We start from the raw sequence: 22,992 nt of genomic DNA on the forward strand, positions 1-22,992 counted from the left end.
GGATCATCAGACGCCATGAGGGAATGTAAGCAAGGGAGACGTTCGATAATCAGAAACGGCATTTCACTTTTGACTGAATCGCTCGCATAATTTTCGTTCTCCTGGTCGAATTATTGTCGACGCCTGACATTTTGAGGAGGGGAGCGGTGGGCAAAGCACGCGAGACGGAGACAACCTAAATTCCTGGGGCGATCACTTTCCCTTCCGGTGGGCATCACAACCACGATGATTTAATCTTGCAGGATGGAATTCCTCCATCTTTGTCATATCTCAATTGATGCTCTGATAGGAGTATGGAAATCGCCAGCTGATTGAGCAGGGTCGCCCGGGCGCTTGAAGGTGCAACTGAGGTCCGCGGAAAAGAATCCAGCACTCTCGCACAGTGACCAAAAAGTAATTGCCGAAGAAGGTAAAAGTCACCTCTGGATCGCTGCACTTTGGGAGTATTCTTGGGCGGGTACCCCTCTTATCGCTCCGATTATGCGGTGCCGAGCAATCGCGGTTGCGATGCATGGCTTGTGGTCGCTTCCTTGCGTCAGAGGCAGCGATGGAAGACACCCATGCTAAAATCTTCTTCCTTGCAGATACTCGACGTTAGAATCTCGTCGCGAGCCCGCCATTGCCACGATGTCAATCTCATGCTGATCAAGCCAGGCCGATCGCAAGTTCCTGTAAGGACGGCTGGTCCTTTCAGTGCGCATATTCCCACACTTGTTCGAGAACGGGTCAAACAACAATCTTCGATTTTGATTTTATGGGATCGGGCGCATTAAGACAGACGGCTGGGGATACCTAAATTTTTACAATGCTTGATGTTGGCCCGGAATCCTGTCGGGCCAAGGTGGCTTCGTAGAATCGCGAAAGAAGATTCGACGAGATCATTCGACTTCATCAAGGCACTGGGGTCGGCTGACGACCACAGCCATGAGGTATCCCCGACGAATCTTGTTCAGTGGGTGGGACTATTGTGTTGCGGCGGTACAGAAGAGGCCAGCGAAACAGACGATAAGGATGACTGGAGCTTGCTTCGATTGGATGTTCAGTGTTGCGACAGCAGAGCATGGCAGAATGCGAATGACGATTGGCAGACTGGCCCTTTTGGCTGTTGTGAATGAGTGCTGTTCTGGGCTGCGCGGTTGGCTGGGAGCATGCAAGAGCCTGCTCTTGTCCCTGCGCCCTGCATTATTCTTGTCAGTCCAGCAGCTGCAAAGCATCCTGCGCCTTGATATCCTTCTGTTGTCAGAGGTCGAGCGCCAATCTCGCTGGCAGGACAGCCGCAGAAAACAATCCCGAGAATGGCGAACTCAGTGTACCGGGAATCGTATGGAGAGGGGAAATGTTTCGACGTTTGCTGTTTCGGCCGCCAACCAACAAGACATCTTCTCCAAAGCAATGTCCTCTCGGGGTATCACCTCTGGACTACGTTGGCTTCCTGACCGCTTCTTGAATGGAGTCGTGGAGACGTGACCACCGAGCGAGTTGATCGCCCACTGCAATTGTATTACTGGGAGATGTTTTCTGCTCATGCCAATCGGACTTTGTTTGTGTGATTGTCATGTGCGGGAAGGATCGCCTTTTATCTTTGAAGATCCCCCAAGGATCGGCCAGTAAGCGTTGAGAGTCGTGGTTTCAAGTTCGTGACCGCTTCATGGTCATGGCGATCATGACTTCATCTTCCAAGGCTTCCAAGGTGTGCAGGTGTCCTTCATTGATTGTTCTTTTGGCCTCTCAGCGCACCGCCTCACTTGGACATCACTGCCACAATTCCCACAGACCCGAAATCTGGCGCCACGGTTTGGAGGAAGAGTGGGAACATTCTCCCCGAAGAGAATTATCGCACTTGAGTATTTCATGTGATTGGAATTCAAGAACCCCATGGAGCACCCCGACTCCCTTTCCTCTTGACTGCGGATTTGGCGGATACCTAGGCGAGCCAATTGTTTTTGGAGGAGACTTGGGTACCATCGTTTCTGCCCCTAGCACTTGACTCCCCTGAGCGTTTGACCAGCTGATCTTTTTTTTCCTTCCTGAGTTCAGAGTGAGGCCAATCGTTCGCGGGCGTGTGAGGGGGAATTCTTCTCCTTCGTCTCGAAGGGTGGCTGTCCAGAGCAAATTATTGCCGAAGCACTTCTGTCAGAGACAAGACGCATGGATGTCAGGTGATGTGCTCTTGACACCCTCTGGAAAGGTGCGAGTTGGATATCATCCCTGTCGGATGAGGAGCTGAGAATCATGTCTTGCAATGTGATGCCTGTTCTTGGCCAGCAGCAGGGCAGATCGATACAGACTTGCCCTGTGATGGCCAGCAAAAGAAGACAACAAGGCTCAGATGACAGATAAGACGAAAGGGAGACAGGCCCAATCGCGAATTAAACATCTTTCACAAACCCCAAACTATCGGAACCTTTGTGCGCCAAAATGATCCTTGAACAAGGACAATACATGCTTCAGATTGGGTGGCTGCCGAGTGAAGAGAAATTGCTGCTTCCTCCTTGATTCTGGGTTTGTCTTTCGAACCATCCCCTCCTTTGGGATGGTCATTGAAAATCATGAAAGGAGAAAGTTTGGAGAATTATGATGCGCAAGAGATTTCCTGTGGGGAAGTTTCCTTTTACCCCTTGAAAAATTGAGCTTCAGCGTTGATTGTGGAGTCCCCTCCCGCTTCGTTGTCGGGGATATCTCCAGCGATCCGTCAAAACAACATGAAACGCCGTGGAAAATGCTGATGTGCAAGACGGGCCTGGAGGGCGAAGATGCGATGCCTGACCGAGGGAGACGCATCCAATGGGAAAGCATTTCACCCTGTTCAGATAGGGAGACATGCACGTGAAGGATCTAATCACAGAACCCAAGTCGACTCGATGGGGGAGGTGGGAGGCGGTCAATTTCCTGGCTCTCTGAAGATGTCGATTGGAAGACCGAGGGCTGTTGTTTGCTCTCTTCAATATGAGTGGCAAGGTCAAAGGAGGATTTGAATCGACGCGAGAGCCAGTTACAATCTCGAGGAGGGGTTGACAAGGTGCACAAGAGGAAAGGAAGACCCATCGAATTTGCGTGATTAGTCCTTTCTATCTCTTGGGCCGCCATTTCCGGCACAATAATAATAAGATGCTGCTGCTCCATCAGCCTTGGAAGGGGAAGGACAAATTTGCCCTGTGACGACGAAGTTGATTCAACAAGACAACAGCCGGAAGAGCACTCCAGAGTTGCATGCCCCCCGACCGAAATTGTTATCCCTTTCGCAGCCCAAAAAGACGAGGTCGGAATATATAGTAGACACCTCTCCCTCTGGCTCGAGCTTGCAACCTGCTCTCACTGTGATTATTTTTGACCATTTTCACACTTCTTTCGGACAGTCGAGGGAGAGAGCCCAGTATTGCTCGAATTCTCATATCTTGCTCCTCTCTGGGTCTTTCTCCAACACTTACAATCGTCATCACACCACCACCACTCCCACTGGAATTCCTCATCCTCACATTTCGATCAAAATCCTCTTGTCTCAGCCGCGGTCGCAGTCAGCCACCGAAAAAGTCCGAAAACGAGGATACTCCAAGGACCTGTTGGTTCTTTGCTTTTCCCTAAAGGAGGGAGACGAGGAAACTGACAGTTGTCCTGACACCAACCGTTTTCTGTATGGTGGTACATCAACAATACGCGTACCGTTTTGTGTCTTGGTATCACAATACCAGGCAATACGTCACCCACCATCCCCACTGCACCTTTCTTTCTTTTGATTGATTGCAACGTCCATCGATTTCTCGAAATCATTGAACGTTCCAAAATCTTTCTCTGACTCTTCTTCGTCGTTACCCCCTTTCATCCGACATTACGTTGGCGAGGAAGAACGCTAAGACAGACGCGAACAGAAGGGGACCCTCAGAATTAAATTCATCTCTTTCTCTCTGACTCTTCCTGCCTGGACCTCTGGAGAGCCTCCTTGGCAGCTGCAGACGACTCTGATATCTTGAGTGAAGGACAACGCTGGTCCCGTCTTTCGTCGCATGATCTTCTCTCTTTCTGACTTCCATCCTGCGTTTTTCAGCTGCAAGGCCCTGACTTTTCGCAACCGCGCAAGGGATTGGGACACTTTCATTGCTGTCAAAACCGCTCCTTTCGCTGACAAGTTTCTCCTCTGTCCAATCTCCGGTAGCTTGCCCTCAGTCGTCCGCTTTTGACCACCTGCATCACTGCGTTGGCAGGCGATCCCGCAATCCCAATCCCCATCCTTGTCGCCGCTTACCCCATTGCGTGAGCTCATCCTTCCGCATCCCGCTTCTATTCTTGTTTTGTCGTCCTTTTCTATCGATTTGGCCAACCAGAAGCGAACCCCATCTACCAATCCAGCAATCTGGTCGCTGCCGTGAGGGGGGACATCACGGAGTGGCTCTGCTCCTGTCAAAGCACATGCGCAGGTTGGCACGGTTTGACTTGCATATTACTTTCATTTAACAGTAATTTCTTTTCCTTTATTATCCTCTTTTCTTATTCCAATCTCCAGTGGGTTACTTGAATCCTTCTTGCAGAACAGCAGCTTTCCCCGCGCCCAGAAGGATCAGCTACTCCAAGAGACTGAACACAGACGAGGCTCCGAGGATAACGAGGCGGGGGGAAGGACACGGAAGAGCTCTGAGAAATTTGGCAACCTTCAGTGGCAAAAAGCGATTGGCAGGTTAGGGGTTGTGCCGCCGAACGCTGCACAGAGAGGAGACGAACAACAGCCTTCAGCTCGAGCCATTGTTACACAAGTTGGGCCGCCCAGCTCCTCGTTATCAGGAATTTGGACCCATTTACTTGCGAGCGCCCCTCAGGAAGGCTCTCCGCATTGCATCCAAGGCGGGCCAAAATGCAGATATCAAAGTCGGAATAATCGCGCTAAGGACGTGGCTCTTGCATTTTCCAGCCAAACATTTTCGCTGTTCTGGCTCGTATTGCATATCAGCTTTCGCCCTGCCCCAACTCGGCCACTTGGGCCCAGAATCGCTGCCTATTCGCTCTTGTAAGAGTCCAGGTGACTCGGGACTCGATCACAGCTCACGACAGGCCTCCAGTCTTACGTCTGCAGCTCAGGATTAGCCCTAATCAGTAGCCGCAATGGCTTATGCAGCTACTTCAACATCCTCGGCCGTAAATGGCGACGCAACAGCAGGTTTAAAACCTACCGCTTCACGTCCCAGGCCTCCCCAGCTACATCATGTTTTCACTTCGGCACCATCCGTTACTCCTACTCTAGCACCGCCATACGCATCCTCGTTGACATCGAGCCCGAATATCGCACGGCCTTCTTGTTACGTGTCGAACGATTCAGGTTCTTCGGGAACCCCTTCCCTACATTCTGCCGACTCCCTTCGGGGTCGACATACACCGCTCCCTCCTGTTTCTTCTCCTTCCGTGGAACTTGGGGATAGCGTTATGGCCGTCTCTGCAACGATTCAAACCTCGTATCCGGGTGATTCGGCCATTCCAAACCCGAACAAAGGCCCGGGATTGATGCGCAGATTATCCCGGGGCGCCGCAAATAAACTAACACGACGAAGACAATCGACCTCACAAAATGACAAGCGGGACCGTAGTTCCGGGCCTGTTATAATGCGCAGGCGCAGTGACAGTAAAACCGGAATGCAGAATGGCCGAGAAAGCGGTTTCGATTCCAGTAACGAAGACGACAGCAATGATGCTCTTGAATCTCTAGGTACCCGGTGCAGCTCGGAGCCGTCTGGTTTGCCGAGCGATAATGCAATGGCCCTACCTGGAAACTCAGGCGCCGTTGCACCTACGGTCGACTCAGCCATTCAGCGCGGTACCATACTCACAAAAGTAACGAGAAAGAGGAGGAAGCAAGTGCGCTTTCTGCTAAACCTCGATGCGGGGAAGGTTTACTGGGACACTTCAAATACAGCCAAAAGATTCTACATCGATGACATCAAGGAGATCCGTGTTGGCGCGGACGCCCGCAATTACCGAGAGGAACACCAAGTTTCTCAGGAAGCGGAGAGTCGATGGTTCACAATCGTGATTGCGGATCCGCAGCGATCCAACGGCCGTCCGGTCAAAACAATTCACTTAATTGCCCCAAATGATCATATCCTGGAGCTCTGGACTACAACTTTGGAGTATGTTTCACGGTATAGGATAGGGCTTATGGCTGGCCTAGCTGCTTCAAGTCAGAGTGAGGCGGTTCTTAAAGCCCATTGGCAACGCGAAATGGCGAGATTGTTCCCCAAGGGACTGCGAGCTGGAGACACGGAGACTTTAGATTTTGCAGCAGTCGAAAGTGTGTGCCACAGTCTACATATCAATTGTTCCCAGAATATGCTGCGCGCCCATTTTCTAAAGGCGGACGTCGGCAACAAAGGAAAGCTGAACTTCCAAGAGTTCAAGGACTTCGTTACAAGGCTAAAAGGGCGGAGAGATGTACGGGAAATATTTAAGGGCGTCGCTTCCAACCCTCATGAGGGCTTATTAGCGGAGGAGTTCCTATCATTCCTCCGTGATGTGCAAAAAGAGGACGTTGACTCTGACCGCGCATACTGGGCCTCGGTCTTCGAGAAGTTTGTCCGAAAGTCAAAGCCGCGCACCCCGAGCTCAGCGGAGACTTCCCCTGACGATCAGCCTCGCCGAATGAACCTCGAGGCCTTCAATTCTTTTCTCGCCTCCTCTCGCAATGGAGTATATGCGTCCCGTCCTCCACAGTCGAGGTTTGACCGGCCGCTGAACGAGTACTTTGTGTCAAGCTCGCACAATACATACCTTCTCGGCCGGCAGGTTGCTGGTGCTTCCAGCACGGAAGCATACATTAGTGCCCTTACGCAGGGATGTCGTTGCATCGAAATCGATTGTTGGGATGGTGCGGATGGCCGGCCTATTGTTTCTCATGGGAGAACAATGACCACCAGTGTTCTTTTTGCCGACTGCATCACCGTCATCAATCGGTACGCTTTCTTCTCCAGCGAATTTCCCCTTATAATATCTCTCGAAGTCCATTGCAGCCCCGAGCAACAATTTGCTATGGTGCAGATCATGAAAGACACCTTTGGAAACCAGCTGATTTTGGAACCGCTTCTTACAAACTCGTTCATTTTACCATCTCCCGAGGAACTTAAACGTCGTATCCTGATTAAGGTTAAGACGTGCGATGAGACGCAGGGAAATGCTCGCCAGGACTCTTCAAGCTCCTTTCTAACCACCGGTCGGAAACGCAGCTCGAGCTCCCCTTTTATGCGCCCTTCACAACCGGACGGAGCTATTCCCCCTTCCCTCCCTCCGCTGTCAAGCCCCCCCACAGTAGGTGCAGACGGCGCTAGTCCATTTTTGGCACCCGAAATGAGGGCTTTCACTACTACAAGCATTAGCAGCGCGACGGAAGACAGTGATGGGGCTCTTGTGTCTGCTAAGAAAGAGAGAAGACGGCGCCAGAAGAGCAAGATTACCAAACCCTTGTCGGATCTTGGAGTTTATACGCGCGGCTATAAGTGGCACAGCTTCCTCTCCCCCGAGAGCCAAACGTTCAACCATGTGTATTCTTTTGCGGAGCGGTCCTTCGAAAGTATATGTCGTGAACCCAATAACAAGGCTCTGTTCGAGAGGCACAACAGGAAATATTTTACACGCGTTTATCCATCCGGCTTCCGTCTACGGTCGTCGAACTTTGACCCACTAAAGTTCTGGCGACGGGGTGTCCAAATGGCTGCGCTCAACTGGCAGACTTACGATACTGGCATGCAAATGAACCAGGCTATGTTTGCTGCAGGAAGTGATCGCACCGGATACGTCCTCAAACCACAATCCCTCCGTGTCGTCCCATCTGAACAAGATGCGAAGATTACTGAACGGAGACTAGTTCGATTTTCTGTGGATGTGGTTTCTGCTCAGCAGCTCCCTCGACCGCGAAATATGGCTCCGGAGGGAAACATCAACCCTTATATTGAGATTGAGATGTTTAGTGCAGATGATCGTGGACAGAGCTTAGTCTTTGGTGAAGGTGGCATGAACACCTCCGCGCGGAGCGGCATGTCCGGTATTGGCTATCCTCACCGCCGACGCACAAAAATCGAGCAAAGAAACGGCTATAGCCCAATATTCAACGAAAGCTTTCGTTTGTCACTAGAGACCAAATACCCAGATCTGGTGTTCGTTCGATGGACTGTCTGGAGCTCAATGGATGGCCGAAGCACGGGGAACACTAGCAGTGTTCAATTGGCCACGTTCACTGCTAAGCTGACTAGCCTGTCCCAAGGCTATCGATACCTGCCGTTATACGACGGGAGTGGCGACCAGTATATCTTCTCAACCTTGTTTTGTAAGGTTACGAAAGAAGACCCTATACCCGTTCGCCGTCTTAATGCCGACGACCTCAGGGCTGAGCGATTGGGTATACTTCGCCAGATTGGCCAAACGGTTTTCAAACGCACCTCGTCCACCGAGAGGGACAAGAATGATCAATCAGACAGGGGGACTGAAACACCTACTACTTCAGAAGATAAGGAGATCCCTCCGGATTTGACACCAACAGTGTCTGCCACCTCAACTTCGTCGTTACCGGGTTGATGTTCGATCGACGATCGCTAGTCGCACCGGCCGGATTGTTCTTCTACCATTGCTTTCCCCGATATACCTCACCATATTGTGAGATCTCATAATCATCTCCAATGGGCCATCCTGCTATGCGTCTACTTGTTTCTCCTTTTTCGATTTGTCTGTCTGCCATAATATCTCTTCTGTTTTCTGAAGTTGGTTTTCCAAACCGGAGTTCGGCGCACGTGAGGATCCCAGGAGCATTCGAAGAATAGCGAGGGTATACACCATGCCCTGACCTTTCTCGGAGATCATCAGCATTTCAGTTAGCGGGATACATTCACTTGCTTTTGCACCACTACTACTACTAACTCATCTTTTCGTTCAGCGATACCCATATTTTCGCCATTATTTGTATCATTTTATACCGCATTTGCTGTGTCGGTGAACGAACCCGTGTTCTTGTTTCTCATCATTGGCATACCGTACGAAGTCAGGGCCTCATCACTCTGTTCAGTTACTACGAAAGTGGCTAGCATCTGGAACTGCTTGCATAGAGGCGTTTGCATGATCGAGCATATCATAAGCGGCGGAGGACACGCGATGTTCGGGTCTTCGAAGAAAGAAGGGCATTCTCTCTGTGAGGGATAGAGAATTGACTAGCCTATACTATCTCGTGCCCTGGATGGCACTTTCATTGCTTCACCTGACGCGAATCATTTTTAAACAATGGAAGACGCGTCTGGAACGCACATTCATTCCAGCCACTTAGTCTGCAAATCATCCGTTTTTAATGAGAATGATCATAATGTCTGGAGTTTCCACTGACCTGCTGCTGTAACTCGCTGCCTCGGGAAACCTGCCTTCTCGGGAAACCTGGCTCCTGACCGCCGAAGACAACTTGACATCTTTCCCTTCTCTAAACAACAGGAGCTCCGTTGAAGCGAAGCTCTCAAGACCGACTTCCTTGAATCATAATGGATCCTTTCTCAGCAGACGGAGGTACGTATCTGTTGGCCCATCGCCTCCGATTGTGAAGCATCCAAATAACCTCCTCACCCGTTCTCTGACAGAGCTCATCAATATTCAAAATGCCTTCTTCCAAGGCCAATACCAAGAAGTCATAGACTTTAATACGTCCTCCTTCTCGCCGGAAAACAACCTCCCCGCACGAGTCCTCCAACTCCGCTCCCATATCGCCCTCGGTGAAACAGAAAAGGTCCTGGCCGACGTCGAGCGTGAGGACGAGACACCCGACCTTGCAGCTGTGAAGGCCCTTGCACAGCATACGGCGGGCCATGCCGACTCCGCGCTGCAATTAGTCCAGGATCTGGCAGAGAATTATCCGGAGAACGGCACCGTTCAGGTTCTAGGTGGGACAGTATTGCAAGCCCGGGGAAAGAGTGAGGAGGCGCTCGCATTGTTAGCGAAACATCAGGGTAATCTAGAGGCGTAAGTTTCTGCTGTCATGGCTTACCCGTATGAGAGCTGCTTGCCCTGACAGAATCATGCTGCGGATACAGGGTTGCATTGATTGTTCAGATCCATCTGCAACAAAACCGGTCCGATCTCGCGCTGAAGGAGGTGCAGGCTGCGAAGCGGTGGGCTCAGGATTCTCTGCTGGTCAATCTGGCCGAGTCCTGGGTTGGGATGAGAGTTGTACGTTGCTATTATGCGTCAATGACGATATGAAATGCAAGCAACCACAATTCACTGACAAATCTATAGGGCGGCGAGAGGTACCAGTCTGCATTCTACGTCTATGAGGAGCTCGCTTCGGCCGATAGCACTTCGGCGCCTCTATCAGTCATTGGGCAGGCCGTCGCAGAAATCCATCTTGGTCGGCTACCGGAGGCTGAGGCAGCAATCTCGACGGCTCTCCAGAAATACCCTAACGAGGCGGGGCTGATTGCCAATGCGATCGTGCTGAACGTATTGGCGGGGAAGCCGACGGAAGATCTGGAGAAGTACGCTTATGTCCCCATATTGCTGCTCAACTTGGCTGAAAGCGACTATTTGCTAACATACCCATCTATAGGCGCCTTCAAGAAACCCAACCATCGCACGTCCTACAGGCCGATATTCAAGAGAAGAGCGAATTTTTCGACGCGGCTGCTACCAAGTATTCTGCAAAGGTCTCATCATAATATTATGTCTGAATGCGTGTTAGGCTATATTTGTTCCCCTAATGAATTGATATGACGGCGAGCCACCCAGTTCTATTTCCACTGTACTACACAATAACGCCTTCCGACGCGAGCTCAAGGTTTCCTTATGATTTGCTTTGGATCCGGGCTCGAGATTCTTAAAGCTATATATGCCGCATCCTAAATACTGGAGACCACTTCGCTTGACATAAATTATTAGTAATACTAATGGTGGGACACGGTAAGTGAGTAAATTATAACGAGGCGTGCAGGTGGCCAACCCTTATATTTCGCCCGAATCACAGATTGGCAGCCAACCAGTGCCTCAGACCCCGACCTTGCTGATCGTTCTCAGTGCCGCTGTAAACGGATGATACATGGGTCTCTCCGTACCCGACTACGTAGGTAATTTGCGGCAGCACAGTCTGTGAAACCAGTCCATTAGCATGTGTTACGTGGGCCCAATCAATTTCACAGGATAGCCTGGTCCGGGAGTAGAAAAAAAAAGCCGAGAACGGGGTGGGCGTACCTGAAGCCTTTTCACAAACTCATCAACCGCAGTAAACAGAATCTCGTCTTCCCCCGCGAGAATCAGCACCCTCTTTGCCTTGACACCGGCCCACCATTCCGTCGGCGCTTTGGCTGGCTCACTCCACGAGTCCCCCTCTTTCCTCTTTCCCAGATACAACTCCGACCAGCTCTTCAACCCCTCCGCGGATATAATATCCTTATACCGATTTGCCGCCATGGATTCTCCATCCACCGCAAAGGTTACCCAGGGTGCGAAACCAAAGACGCCGGCGAGATTATGGCCGCCCTGTAGTGGAAGGGGGTCGATCTCCGGATGGGGATGCGTGAGGTGTAAGAGGACAGCGAGGGCTAAGTTTCCGCCGGCCGAGTCGCCCCCGATGATCACGTTAGATGGGTCGCGGGCGCCCTGGTTGAGGATGTACCGAAGAGCTTCGACAGACTGGCGCAGTTGGGTTGGATACTCCGCTGGTGGGCTGAGTGTGTAAGCGAGGAAGAAGATGGCGACGTCGTGGCCGTCCTTGTTGATGTCTTCTATGACATGGGAAAGGAACGAAAAGTGGCCTGCGACGGCAGGGAGGGCGAAGCCACCACCTTGGATCACTTCTGTTAGTCTTTTGTCTGGCGTCTGGCGAAGCTTTAAGCTGGAGGGTTGACTGACCATGGTAGTAGATAACAACATTTTTAGCATCCTTGTTCCCAATCCAGAGGCCTGTTGCACCCTGATTGAGAGTGACCGTTTCTGGTGTGAGGTTGTGCTCTTTCATATACGTCTCGTATCCCTGGATGGTTGATGGATTCTGGGATCTTGGTCCATCAGTTATCATCATCCAAGCTTTTCGCACAATATGTGAGAACCTAGAAAGGAGACGAACTGGAGTTGCCGCGCAGACAGCCGACTCACTGCCTTGCGAACTGCCGCATGGGTGATATGAAGATTATATTGTTTGGTTCCGCTTCTACCCCGGAAGGCGCCTGTGATAATACTGTATAGAACAGTCCCAAACACGGAGAGATTGCCTGCAGCGCGATCGGCCTTCTCCCAGAAAGAGAGAGGCTCGCCGGATAAAGAAGACATGCAGGACAAACGCTTCGATGAAGGGGGATTCAATGGATATGGTTTGGAAGAATGCTCTACAGTGGAAAGGGGGGTGAGCGGAGAAACGGCTTTACGCAAGGGTTTTAATCAAGCCCACGGCCGGAGTTGAGGGTTCCTAATCCCGGCTTGAATGAACCCTTGATCCAATTCCCCCGCATTTCGAAGCGTTGCGCAACGAGTGAAGAGAACGCCGGGTCGTCGGTCGCTTCAACCTCGGTTGGAGATCTACCTTCGTCCGTGGAACTGGAGAGGGGCAATCGCGAAGAAAGACAAGTGGATACAACCATGAATAATCTTGCGCAAAAGACGCGATGACGAACAACAATATCAACTAAGGTCCATTTCTAGTGTCCATTAACAATATCTTCGTCTCCTGTTAGGTCACAGAAAGCTTTGAATGTTGTAAACACATTTTCCTCGTCCAGCCCTATACCAGTGTTCTCCACAACGCACTCTGCATTTGCGCCCACGAAGAAAACAAATCCCTCTTTGACTTCCTCTGTCTTGTTGCCCACTGATATTTTACCCATCCCACTGGTGCAGATCAAGATACTGGGGCCAGTAAGTGGATCAAAAGTCACTTTCGCCCCGGTGCGGCGGAGATCTGTCTTCAGGACACTGAATTCTTCGATTGGGGGGTCATAAAGAACGGAGGTTGAGCCACTCGAATACGCTGAAGCATTAAGCACCGCATACGGATAGTCTGTAGGCTCCAACTTCTGTTCCTCGATCGGCGCATATGAGTAAGTGAGCATGTTGGTGAGAGTATCCACATCTTTGAACTTGGGCGTGAAGCCTGCTCGCACAACATTGTCGGATGATGCCATGCACTCAACAATATCTCCAGAGATATAGGCATGAATATCGTCTGCTTTGAGGAACATGGCCTCCCCGGGCTCAAGTGTGACGAAATTGAGGAAAAAGAAAACAAAAAGACCAATGTCGTTAGGAAATTGTTCGTTGAGGCGGATTATAATCGACGCCACCTCGGCAGGGTTCTTTGGGTTTGTGTCTGGCGTATTGACCAACGAGGCAAAAGTCTCTGGAGAGCTCTGGGCTGAAGTCACGAGTTCCTTCGCGGCAGCTTCAATTTCCGCAGGAGTGGCTTTCATAAGCGAAGTGAATAGGGTTCGCAGGGCATCTTTATTTGCCTTCATCTGCTCCGGATGATCGGGATCTTCGGAGCCTTTAACCGCATTCTCAAAGTCGCTCGCGGTTTGGACGCCGACAAGGTACCGAAGGGGGGCAACGGCCTTGAGGAAATGGACAATCTCAGCGAGAGGCCGGAAGCCACAAAGTCCTTCGAAAGGAGTGATTGCGATCGTCATCTCTGGCTTGTGGTTGTCGTCTAAACAGAAGGCAGACATGTCAGTAACAAGGATGACAGAATCGGGTTTGTAGAATCGCCCTACCCGGGTAGTTTCGAGGATCCCGAGCATGGAGGTTCTCCGCTAGCTTTTTGTTCGGATGGGCCTGAATGCTGAGAGCCTTCCGGATTGACAGAACTTTGAAAAGGAACGGAAGCTTGCCGCCGTATCGTTCGGTAACCTCGGGCGACATCAATGCCACATTATCCCGGACAAGATCGAGCAAAGTCCGTTGCGTTTCGACATCCTTTGAGGGAAGCGAAGGATGGGTTCCCATCCATAGCTATGCTGAATCAGCCTCTTGTCCCTCATATCGTAACCCTCTCAGGGCATTCCAATAACCCACTTCTGCGTAAGGCTTCTCTGGCTCGATCGAGAAACCGGCGGATGCCGTAGTCGCGGCATACTTGGCAGCTGCCGACTCATGGCCAACCTTGCCTGCGAGAGATCAGAGATGCACATTGCTGATATAGCTTTGCTACTCCGGCGGGAAGAAGCTCACCCCAGTCGTAGCTGTTAACGCCTTGAATACACACAATGATTAGTTTCCGAAGATTGAATAGAGGTCGGAAAGATGTCAACGAGAGCACCTACCGCATTGGAGACGTAGGAGTGGCACCTGCATTTCCAAGGTGAATTGGCAAGTTGAAACTTGAGAGTTGTCTGGGAGGAACAAGAGTCAAGCTTCAGAGCGTTGGTGGGGCTTTCACTGTCAATTGATGAGTGAATTCCTGAAGTCACCAATTGACTGAATTAATTGCTCTTTCACTTGATTGTGTTTTCTCTGACTTTGTTTCTCACACACAAATATTTAATTGTCTCCAACTCGACCTTTTGAACAATTCTCTTCTCCTCGATTCTTGAACAAACTCCATGGAACTGCTTATTCGGCTGACCGCATCCGTTCAGACCATCATTCCAGACCCCGTGACAGCCCCGCTTGTTTCCAATGGAGTTCACCAATGGTAGCGTCCCCTGGAGCGTCAAGCGCTTACCCACTTCTCGGACGAGCCGCCAACAAAACGATGATGATGCCAAGAACGACCACAGTCCTGCAGTACCTCCCTCCCCGGTGATTTCTCCGGCTTCCAATCGGCCATCGACAAAGGAATCTCTGCATTCTGAATCCCCGCCGGGCAATCCTGCAGTCCGTCCGCACACCTTAAGGCAGGGCGCAGCTCGTGGCACGCGAAGCGCCCACAGCAAGGAGATCGTTTCCGCGTTTGAATGGGCCGCCCTCGACATTGAGAAGCAGAAGTCTGCCGACGGGGCCTCAGCGGCCGCCGGGAACAGTGTTCTGGGAAACTGGCCAAAGGTGGTTGTTCCAGCGCCCAAGGCTACCCCCAAGAAGATGTCACGGAATCGTCCTAGAGGCCCACCAGTGCCCAGGGACAATGGCCTAGCCGCCAACGAGGAAACTGATATGTGGAATAAGATTCTCCAAGACTTACGCAAGGCGAAAGAGAAGAATGACAAACAGAAAGCACTGGCGGAGCAAATAGGAGCTCTGAATGAGAAGATTGGGAAAGAGGGTGGGAGTAAGTGGCATCCCCCCTTTTTGAGTCCTAGACCCATGTCCATCGCGTGGAGCTCTGCTATAGCTTGTACTGGCTCCTTCTCTTCGTTCTGGCTGCAGCAGCTGTTCTTATTATTGACTGTAAATTTTTCTGCTTCGCGATGATGGATGATTGGCTTGCCGTATATTTCCTACTACTTGATGGAAACTGATTCCTGTGAACAGAACCTACCCTCAGTGAGCACAACCAATTGGATAGCCTCTATCGTCAGATGCTCAAGCTATGCGAAGAAGAAAGAGCTATTCTTCAGGATGAGCCTAGTGATGTGATCAAGAATCTGGGGCTTCTCACTGCACTACGTCAGGCATCGGAGGCGGAGGCCCCTATGAGTCGTGCTGCTTCGCTATCTAAATCCCGCAAAAAGCGGAATGACGTGGATGGATCTGCTACCGACTCACCTGGGCCCTCGGGAGGGGTCTTGGACAAAGGTGGCCGTTCCAAGGTGGGTACTCAGCGCAGCACCAGCGTGTCTAGTACACACGTCCGCGACAATGTGCAGGTCAAAATAGAAGAAGGCACTGAAAGCGCAAAAGGTACACCCGCAGAGCGCAATGGACAGCTGGCAGTGGGAGCCGAAGTTGTCTTCAAACATAACAAAAACAAGCAGGGTGTGGAGGGAGAGGGCATCCAGTGCATTATCAAGGGTATCACGGGTGAGGGCTATAAGAAAAGGTTGGTTCAAGTTCGACTTCCTTCATTTGCTGGCTAGATTGACCAATCGATACCTCTTAAAGATACGATGTCCAGGACCCGGAACCCAACGAGAATGGCGAGCAGGGGGCCGTCTACAAAACAACGGCTGCATCTCTGATCCCAATTCCTCGAATGGGGTCTGCATTACCATCTTTCGCGGTTGGGAAGCAAGTGCTGGCTCGATATCCAGATACAACCACCTTTTACCGTGCAGAAGTCATGGGTTTGAAGAAAGACACCTATCGTCTTAAATTTGAAGGCGAGGAAGATGACAAGGAGATGGAGGTAGACCGCCGGTTTGTCCTGGATATATCTGGGAAGTGAGATTGCCGGTTGGGCATCACAGGAAGCGCCCATCGGCCGACGCAATATCTTGGTTTGATTTTGGCACTCGGTAACTCGGTTGGTCCGAGCCTGAGGGGCGTTTGTCAGAGTATGGATTTGACTTCGGTTATAGCTCTCAATTTTGCGGAGAATTATGATATGCATTTTCTTCATGTTGACGTTCTTGGTGCAGGTGGAAGATGCTAGATGCCATTCTCAATGATTGGGTAAGCTGTGGTCATCCGCTGCTGACTCAGCGACCCCCCGCCATGCCACCACTTCTCCCGAGGCTCCGGATCCAGGTCGTCCAGGAATATTGCCATAACGAGCTGGTGAATTCTAATCTTGCAAGCCCCCACCCTTCAGTGCCAGAATACGTCTTCTTTCACTCCTTAACCCCTAATTCTATGTTGGCATGCAAAGTGGCCGCTGTTGTTTGTGGATTTAGTATCGCTTCACTCTAGACACTCACATCATGGCAAATCCATCGTCTCACGCCTCAACTGCCAACGTACAACCGATGTTTTCGCAACAGATTAACGAAATTCCAAGATCACAACAATTACGGTATCCTGAGAACCATCCAGACGGCGTTATACAAGTGAATCCTATGAGCGAGGCCGGTGCCATTGGAAGCTCCTTGGAGGATGAGACGGGTATTATACCACCGCTTGTTTCTCCCCCAGCGACTCCCGGAGGAACAATCCCACCGTCGCATACTCACCCTCCGAAACTGCTCGAACGCCTGCCCGAAGTAGAATGCATCGTGCGCGCTCGAATTCCAACAACGACGGGTGCTGAGATGTTCTTACACCTTTACCACAATGACGTTGACAACAAAGAACATCTCGCGATTGTGTTTGGGAATACGATTAGGAGTCGAAGTCTGGACAGAGTGCGGCCGGGAGAGTGCGAACGGGATCGTATGATTCGAGGAGCATATGTGGGTAAATTGCACCCTGGGCGCGTGAGCAGCTGGTATGAGGATCCTGCTCAACGAGGAGTTCCCAGTGGATCCATTGAAGACAACGATGGGGGTGCGGTTAATGAGTCGGGGTTGACGCCAGAACGACCGAGCGAAGCGCCATTGGTGCGGATTCATTCGGAATGTTATACCGGGGAAACGGCTTGGTCAGCTCGCTGCGACTGTGGAGAGCAGTTGGATGAAGCGGCCAGGTTGATGTCATTGCCTATGGGAACCTTGAACGAGATCGCATCTCAACAATCTCGGACAGTACCATCCAACGTTTCTGGTGGTGTCATTATCTACCTTCGTCAGGAAGGCCGCGGAATCGGTTTAGGCGAGAAATTGAAAGCCTACAACTTACAAGACTTGGGAAATGATACAGTCGAAGCCAACCTTGCGTTAAATCACCCTGCCGATGATCGGAGCTATGGATTGGCGACGGCGATGCTTGTTGATCTCGGACTAGGTGTCGATTCAAACCCGCACGGAATCCGCCTTCTTACCAACAACCCCGACAAAATAAAAGCCGTTGAGGGTTCTGGCCGCGAGGTTATAGTGAAGGAGAGAGTACCGATGGTGCCATTGTCATGGCAGACTGGGGGCAAGATGGGGATCAAAAGCTCCGAAATCGAGGGCTACCTGCGTACAAAAGTATGTTGCCATGTATCTCATATTGCTAACAAACGAACGATGAGCAATCAATTGACTGGTAGTCGAACAGATTTCCAAGATGGGCCATATGATCCAATAATGACTAGAACAGTAGACCGTTCTCCTCTGTTTTCTTCATCGCCATTCTCCCTACCCATCGTCCTTGGAGAGCAACAATTCTCTGGATACACCAACATTGAGATATGATAGAGACGACTCATTTTGTAAATACACCAGCGATTCATGTTTATCATCTCGGGCATAATTAAATCTCATGATTCTCTTTTTCCTTTTTTGCGCATTGACAATGAAGAGCATGCTACCTAGCAGTGCACAAGACAATAGGTATTGTCCTTGAGAGGTGTTGGGCACCATGCATTGTGTGATCAACATACATCCACATACAACTGATACAACTGACATGATACTGCGCATCTAACAATTCTTTCCGTGCATTTACCGCACAGCTTTGGGGAATCTCATCTTGGGTTCGGGATTGCGCAGACCGGCGGCCATCGCTGCGCAGCTTCAGCGGGAAAAGTAAATGATTTAAAAAACAAACCGAGAGGCCTAACCACGAACCTCCCGGGCCTCAGACTCCTGTCTCTCTTCTGACAGCCTGCATTGGGTTCGAGTTCGCACTGAATTCCAAACCCAGTCTCGGAATCGACCAAAAAATCGCCAGGGTCGGACGCAGCAACCAAATCGTATCGTCATCCTTTCCCCAAGCTTGCGTCCTCCTCTCCAAGCCCGTCTTTTCCCTCTCTCTATCCGCTCTTATCCTTTATATTACCTCCGTATTCGGCATCCAGGGCGCCCCGATTGTATTATTGAGCGTGCAGTCATCGGACAGGCTGGGAAATGCCGCTTCACCTCTTCCGGTGATCAAGGAGATCCCACTCGTAAACCTTCCGAGTCAACCTCCCAGAAGACCCTTCACCCTCGTGCTACGAATTGAATGGCCATTACGATCCGATAACCTGCCGCGAGTAGGCAATGGCCACCCGCCTGCCTCCCCTTTCCGATGTGGCGCCCTCGGCTCTCGAACTCTCATCGCCATCGCTCCCAGGGACCCAACGACCCCCGATCATAAATGCGACAGCTACAAATGACTCCGATTCCGTGAAGCTGGAGGGCTCTCCCACGCGGCTTGGGGTACACTCCGCATCAGTCGATGCCCCCTCTTCCCTGCCTACCGATGTTAACCCGAGCGACAGCCCGAGTCCAGCAACAACTGCCGCGGGCCGGAAACGCAAGCTGAACAGTACTTCCGCTCGCGGCGTCGCTAACCTTACCCCGGACCAGCTTGCAAAGAAACGAGCAAACGACCGCCAAGCCCAGCGAGCGATTCGCGAGAGGACGAAGGCGCATATCGAGACCTTGGAACAGCGAGTTCGCGATCTCTCGTCGCAAAAGCCTTTTCTGGACCTCCAGAGTGCGCTGAAACACAATGAAGCTATAATATCCGAAAACAGGGAGCTACGACAAGGGTTGAGGGCTATCGTGGATATTATACAACCGCTGCTCGAAAAGCAGGATGCATTGAGTGAGTCTTAGCTACTTTGAGTTTGGGCCTCAATTGGGTCTCCTTCCACTTCTCGGTCTTCGTCACTGACCTTCCTTGACCCCCCAGCAACAACGCCTGCTGCGACTCGACCGGTAGCTTCTCTTATACCTTCCGCTTCTCCCTCCTTAGAAAACCATCATTTCGCTCCTAATGCCCAAAGATCTACGACGGTTGATCACTCCTATACCGAATCTATAGCGAGTGTGGAGACCCCTTCATCAACGCACTCAGCACCAACACTAGGCTCCCGGCGGGATAGCACCGGTAATCATTCATCGCTGCGAGTGGCGTTTGATTATCAACGCCACAATTTGCTGCACGGTCTTGATTTTGGGGGGGATGAGCGGATGGCCTTCAACTTTCTGTTGGATCCCCCACAGCACGTGCCAAGGATGGACGGTTTTCGCCGGCCACCAGAGGTAGGCAGACCTCAAGCAAGCCTTCCACCAAATTACAACACACTTCCATCCCTTGGCAGTATGATGGATCAGCCACTCCCAGCTTACATGACCCCGGTCCGTAACATTGCTCCAACCTGTACCCTGGATGCTATCCTGCTCGACTTCCTTCATAATCGGCAACGCGAGGCTGCTAAAGGAGTACCGAAACAAAAATTGGTTGGACCAGCATACCCAAGCGTCTCCTCCTTGCTGAACCCAGAAAAGAGTGTCTTTTCACACCCTCTTTCCAAAGTTTTCACCGACATTCTACGCACGTTCCCTGACATCTCCTCCCTGCCCGAACAAGTTGCAGTTCTGTACTGCATGTTTGTCCTGATGCGATGGCAGATATACCCTACGGCCGAGAACTACCACCGGCTGCCTGACTGGCTGACTCCTCGACCATCACAACTGCTCACGCCACATCCTGCATGGATTGATTATCTACCCTGGCCACGGATGCGCGACCGTCTCGTAATGTCTTACCACGATTATCCATTTGAGAACTGGTTCATCCCATTTACCAGCACCCTGTCTGTCAACTGGCCATATGAAGCCACAGACTGCCTCTTATCAACAGGCGACGCTGATGAATTAATTATCAACCCTGTCTTTGAGAGACATTTCTCTGATATCAAGAATTGGACTCTCGGACCAGCATTCGCTGAGGCATATCCGCAGTTAGTTGAAACGACCAAGATCAAACCTACACAATGAGCAGCATTTTTATCCTTCTTTGCATTTGTACAATTTACGAAATCCAGTGGTAGTAACGGTTCATTATACCCAGCCCACTCTTTTGCTATGCGGAGTGGGGTCTAGTTCGGTTGGCATTAACACACACTGGACAAAAGCGACGGCTCCTGTCTATCTTTGGCGTTGAAGCTGTATTTTCATACTCACGGACTTTATAAATGCACTGGATGCGGCATTGACCGAAAACCTCGAGTTAGAACAACTTCTTTTCTTATGGCTTCACCAAATCTTATATTCGTATCCTCTAATAATCCAAGACACGTGCCGCAATCTTGGCTCTTCCTCTATACGCAACCCTGGCAATATGAGACCCAGGGCTGTGGTCGCTCTCAGTGAGTTCAAGTACCTTCACGGCTTCCTAAATTACATCTATGTGTATCTATTTTACCCCTTCCAGCTTTTCTCCTTCCAAAACCATAGTCCGGCCCTTTGTCGAAGGATTCCATAAATCGAACTAGTATCTAGACATCCTCCAGCATACTCCCGGGCAGCAATCCCTTTCTCAGCTGCCACCTGCAGGCCAGGAAGCTCGGTTTTTCTTTCCTTTGCAATGGCGAATGCGTGGCTGTCGTCCTTGATGGCTAATGAGACACGAGAGCCAGGACGGGTGTCCAGGGGTTGTGCGTAGGCGCCAGTAGCTATACTGTTGTAAAGAGTTACTTGCATTTGCCTCTTTATGGAGTGATGGAAGGGTGCTGTACCGTTTCGAGTAACCCCCGGCGACAGGCAAATGCTTCTCCGATGAGCTCTTCCATAGCACTTGCTCCGAAGCCGGTTTGCTTCACAGGCAGCTTCCATAAGGTTGACGGTAACGATGTTCCTATTTAATAGAAAGTTTTCATCAGCCAGGTAGAGTTCTATGAAGAAACAGATATGGTGATACTGACCCCGCGATCTTCAGAAGCCCGGGCTTCCTCGCGTCCTCTCCACACTCAATCACCTTCCGACCCATGACACCCTGATTCAGTGGCTTCACAACATCAGGCGCCCGCTTTGGTCCCGTAATCACGAAGACTAGCTTGTCGTCAACGGCAATCGGGTTCCTACCGAACGCTGGGGCAGCTAGGAAATCTGCCTGCTTCTCTTTAAGCTTTGCAACTGTTGATCCTACCGTCTCGGGGTTCACGGTTGAGCAGTCGAGAAGATCTTGCCCTGGAGGGATTGGTCGGAGTCTGCGACGCTGGCTATGAGATTTTGGAGAACGGAGTCGCTGGAAACCTGGTTTGCCTTAGTACATCTGGGTCATAATGCGTCGCTCATTTTGAGAGGGTAGAGAGATACCATGGTAAAAATAATCCCGCATTGCGAGACAAGTTTCGGAAAGTCAGTCTCGGGCGTGGTGCCGAGTACCTTAAGGGATCACCGCGGGCCATGATTCGGTTGGAATAGAAGAGGCTGCTGAGGGTATTCTTTGTTGCTAGGTGCCCTTGGAGGTTGGTAGCCATTGCGAGGCCCATGGACCCGAGGCCATACGGTTTATCTACTATTAGCATGGGGCATTTGGGCGTTATAGCAGAGGGAAATATCGCGACTTACCCACCCAACTCGGGCCATCGTGCTATATATATATCTCGCTCTTTGTGCTCAATTGTTCTTGAACGCGTAGGGAGAGAAATTTGGAGCTCCCAGACAGGCTACAGTTTATTAATATGAGCCATGGTGGTAGGACGCCTAATCATACAGATAAGCAATTAGTAGGATAAAAAAAAGAATAATCTGAGTTGCTGGGGTCTATCTAGCAATATTTATACTTGCGTGCATATCGTCGATGATGATGTCAAATGCCGAGGTTGTTAAGCCTGACATTGTCTCTTCCAACTGTGTGTCATAGCCGAGATTTATGGTGAGAGTGTGGAAGACAACTGGCGTTGCGGCGTGGCAGCAGGCGCGGCTCACCAAGCGGAAGGCATACCGATCAAGGTGAGCTTGTGAGAATCGCGAAATAGATATGCTCCCTGTGGCCATTACAAGTCTGTCTCTCCATATTCTTCGTGGCTTCGCTTCAGAGATCCTTGAGCGCGTGTACCAGTACTAGATCTTTATATTGACGATATTAACTATATTAGTAAGGAGTAATTGGATAGGCAAGGCAAAATAAAGAAAAGAAGTAAAGAAGTAATATTAGAAAGTTTGTATAGCAATAGTGCAAGCTAATTCTTCTATAGTTAGACCACGAATTAATCTATCACCAACAATCATTTACAGGTTGACAATTGATAACAGGTACCCCCAATCTCAGTTAAGAACAGTGAAAGAACAGGGTAAGGCTTCCCATGCTGTATCCTCGTGGAAATATTATGAAATGGACTAATTTCTCTGCCTATCTATTCACTCCTTCATAGATCTCCCAATCAAGTGTTGTTTG

General features: G+C 50.7%; 8 protein-coding genes across 8 annotated transcripts; 5 read left to right on the plus strand and 3 right to left on the minus strand.

Moving 5' to 3' along the window:
* The first annotated feature begins 4,674 nt into the window (after window positions 1-4,674).
* Window positions 4,675-8,874, plus strand: BJX67DRAFT_24122 (putative 1-phosphatidylinositol-4,5-bisphosphate phosphodiesterase Plc1). The gene has a single exon (XM_071026097.1). It carries the CDS (start codon window positions 5,092-5,094, stop codon window positions 8,542-8,544), a length of 3,453 nt encoding a protein of 1,150 aa, XP_070888273.1. The 5' UTR covers window positions 4,675-5,091; the 3' UTR covers window positions 8,545-8,874.
* Window positions 8,875-9,413: 539 nt separating this feature from the next.
* Window positions 9,414-10,887, plus strand: BJX67DRAFT_348028 (putative Coatomer subunit epsilon). Its single transcript, XM_071028614.1, has 5 exons — window positions 9,414-9,513; window positions 9,585-9,963; window positions 10,035-10,170; window positions 10,240-10,478; window positions 10,550-10,887. The coding sequence occupies exons 1-5, from the start codon at window positions 9,489-9,491 to the stop codon at window positions 10,656-10,658; spliced, it is 888 nt and encodes a 295-aa protein (XP_070888274.1). The 5' UTR covers window positions 9,414-9,488; the 3' UTR covers window positions 10,659-10,887.
* BJX67DRAFT_348032 (putative 6-hexanolactone hydrolase) lies at window positions 10,888-12,313 on the minus strand. Its single transcript, XM_071028615.1, has 4 exons — window positions 12,062-12,313; window positions 11,848-11,993; window positions 11,188-11,780; window positions 10,888-11,083 (listed from the first exon to the last, which is right to left on the minus strand). Exons 1-4 carry the CDS (start codon window positions 12,262-12,264, stop codon window positions 10,958-10,960), a joined length of 1,068 nt encoding a protein of 355 aa, XP_070888275.1. The 5' UTR covers window positions 12,265-12,313; the 3' UTR covers window positions 10,888-10,957.
* A 305-nt stretch (window positions 12,314-12,618) lies between these two features.
* pmi1 (mannose-6-phosphate isomerase pmi1) lies at window positions 12,619-14,554 on the minus strand. Its single transcript, XM_071028616.1, has 5 exons — window positions 14,247-14,554; window positions 14,155-14,175; window positions 13,999-14,090; window positions 13,698-13,935; window positions 12,619-13,633 (listed from the first exon to the last, which is right to left on the minus strand). Exons 1-5 carry the CDS (start codon window positions 14,275-14,277, stop codon window positions 12,630-12,632), a joined length of 1,386 nt encoding a protein of 461 aa, XP_070888276.1. The 5' UTR covers window positions 14,278-14,554; the 3' UTR covers window positions 12,619-12,629.
* A 47-nt stretch (window positions 14,555-14,601) lies between these two features.
* On the plus strand, window positions 14,602-16,246 carry BJX67DRAFT_379320 (SAGA-associated factor 29 family protein; the record flags this gene model as incomplete). Its single annotated transcript, XM_071032540.1, has 3 exons — window positions 14,602-15,190; window positions 15,394-15,901; window positions 15,964-16,246. The coding sequence occupies 3 exons, from the start codon at window positions 14,602-14,604 to the stop codon at window positions 16,244-16,246; spliced, it is 1,380 nt and encodes a 459-aa protein (XP_070888277.1).
* Window positions 16,247-16,721: 475 nt separating this feature from the next.
* On the plus strand, window positions 16,722-17,964 carry BJX67DRAFT_379321 (GTP cyclohydrolase II; the record flags this gene model as incomplete). Its single annotated transcript, XM_071032541.1, has 2 exons — window positions 16,722-17,856; window positions 17,927-17,964. 2 exons carry the CDS (start codon window positions 16,722-16,724, stop codon window positions 17,962-17,964), a joined length of 1,173 nt encoding a protein of 390 aa, XP_070888278.1.
* A 455-nt stretch (window positions 17,965-18,419) lies between these two features.
* BJX67DRAFT_25085 (bZIP transcription factor) lies at window positions 18,420-20,800 on the plus strand. Its single transcript, XM_071026243.1, has 2 exons — window positions 18,420-19,410; window positions 19,498-20,800. Exons 1-2 carry the CDS (start codon window positions 18,861-18,863, stop codon window positions 20,586-20,588), a joined length of 1,641 nt encoding a protein of 546 aa, XP_070888279.1. The 5' UTR covers window positions 18,420-18,860; the 3' UTR covers window positions 20,589-20,800.
* Window positions 20,801-21,011: 211 nt separating this feature from the next.
* BJX67DRAFT_379323 (uncharacterized protein) lies at window positions 21,012-21,930 on the minus strand (the record flags this gene model as incomplete). The annotated part of the gene is made up of 3 exons (XM_071032542.1): window positions 21,012-21,447; window positions 21,515-21,845; window positions 21,909-21,930. 3 exons carry the CDS (start codon window positions 21,928-21,930, stop codon window positions 21,012-21,014), a joined length of 789 nt encoding a protein of 262 aa, XP_070888280.1.
* Between the last annotated feature and the right edge of the window lie 1,062 nt (window positions 21,931-22,992).

The sequence above is a fragment of the Aspergillus lucknowensis genome, assembly GCF_044049455.1.
Source record: "Aspergillus lucknowensis strain CBS 449.75 chromosome Unknown BJX67scaffold_10, whole genome shotgun sequence".
NCBI lineage: Eukaryota > Fungi > Ascomycota > Eurotiomycetes > Eurotiales > Aspergillaceae > Aspergillus > Aspergillus lucknowensis.

What these genes read in the sequence shown, in the direction of transcription:
- BJX67DRAFT_24122 (XM_071026097.1), top strand. Translation starts at nt 5,092, where the DNA reads ATGGCTTATGCAGCTACTTCAACATCCTCGGCCGTAAATGGCGACGCA.
- BJX67DRAFT_348028 (XM_071028614.1), top strand. Translation starts at nt 9,489, where the DNA reads ATGGATCCTTTCTCAGCAGACGGAG. An exon ending in TCCTTTCTCAGCAGACGGAG is followed by an intron (nt 9,514 to 9,584) that starts GTACGTATCTGT and finishes GTTCTCTGACAG; the next exon opens with AGCTCATCAATATTCAAAAT. An exon ending in CATCAGGGTAATCTAGAGGC is followed by an intron (nt 9,964 to 10,034) that starts GTAAGTTTCTGC and finishes CTGCGGATACAG; the next exon opens with GGTTGCATTGATTGTTCAGA.
- BJX67DRAFT_348032 (XM_071028615.1), bottom strand. Translation starts at nt 12,264, where the DNA reads ATGTCTTCTTTATCCGGCGAGCCTCTCTCTTTCTGGGAGAAGGCCGAT. An exon ending in TGTTGTTATCTACTACCATG is followed by an intron (nt 11,781 to 11,847) that starts GTCAGTCAACCC and finishes AAGTGATCCAAG; the next exon opens with GTGGTGGCTTCGCCCTCCCT. An exon ending in AGTTTGTGAAAAGGCTTCAG is followed by an intron (nt 11,084 to 11,187) that starts GTACGCCCACCC and finishes CTGGTTTCACAG; the next exon opens with ACTGTGCTGCCGCAAATTAC.
- pmi1 (XM_071028616.1), bottom strand. Translation starts at nt 14,277, where the DNA reads ATGCAGGTGCCACTCCTACGTCTCCAATGCG. An exon ending in CGTTAACAGCTACGACTGGG is followed by an intron (nt 14,091 to 14,154) that starts GTGAGCTTCTTC and finishes GATCTCTCGCAG; the next exon opens with GCAAGGTTGGCCATGAGTCG. An exon ending in CAGAGAAGCCTTACGCAGAA is followed by an intron (nt 13,936 to 13,998) that starts GTGGGTTATTGG and finishes GATTCAGCATAG; the next exon opens with CTATGGATGGGAACCCATCC.
- BJX67DRAFT_25085 (XM_071026243.1), top strand. Translation starts at nt 18,861, where the DNA reads ATGGCCACCCGCCTGCCTCCCCTTTCCGATGTGGCGCCCTCGGCTCTC. An exon ending in CGAAAAGCAGGATGCATTGA is followed by an intron (nt 19,411 to 19,497) that starts GTGAGTCTTAGC and finishes TTGACCCCCCAG; the next exon opens with CAACAACGCCTGCTGCGACT.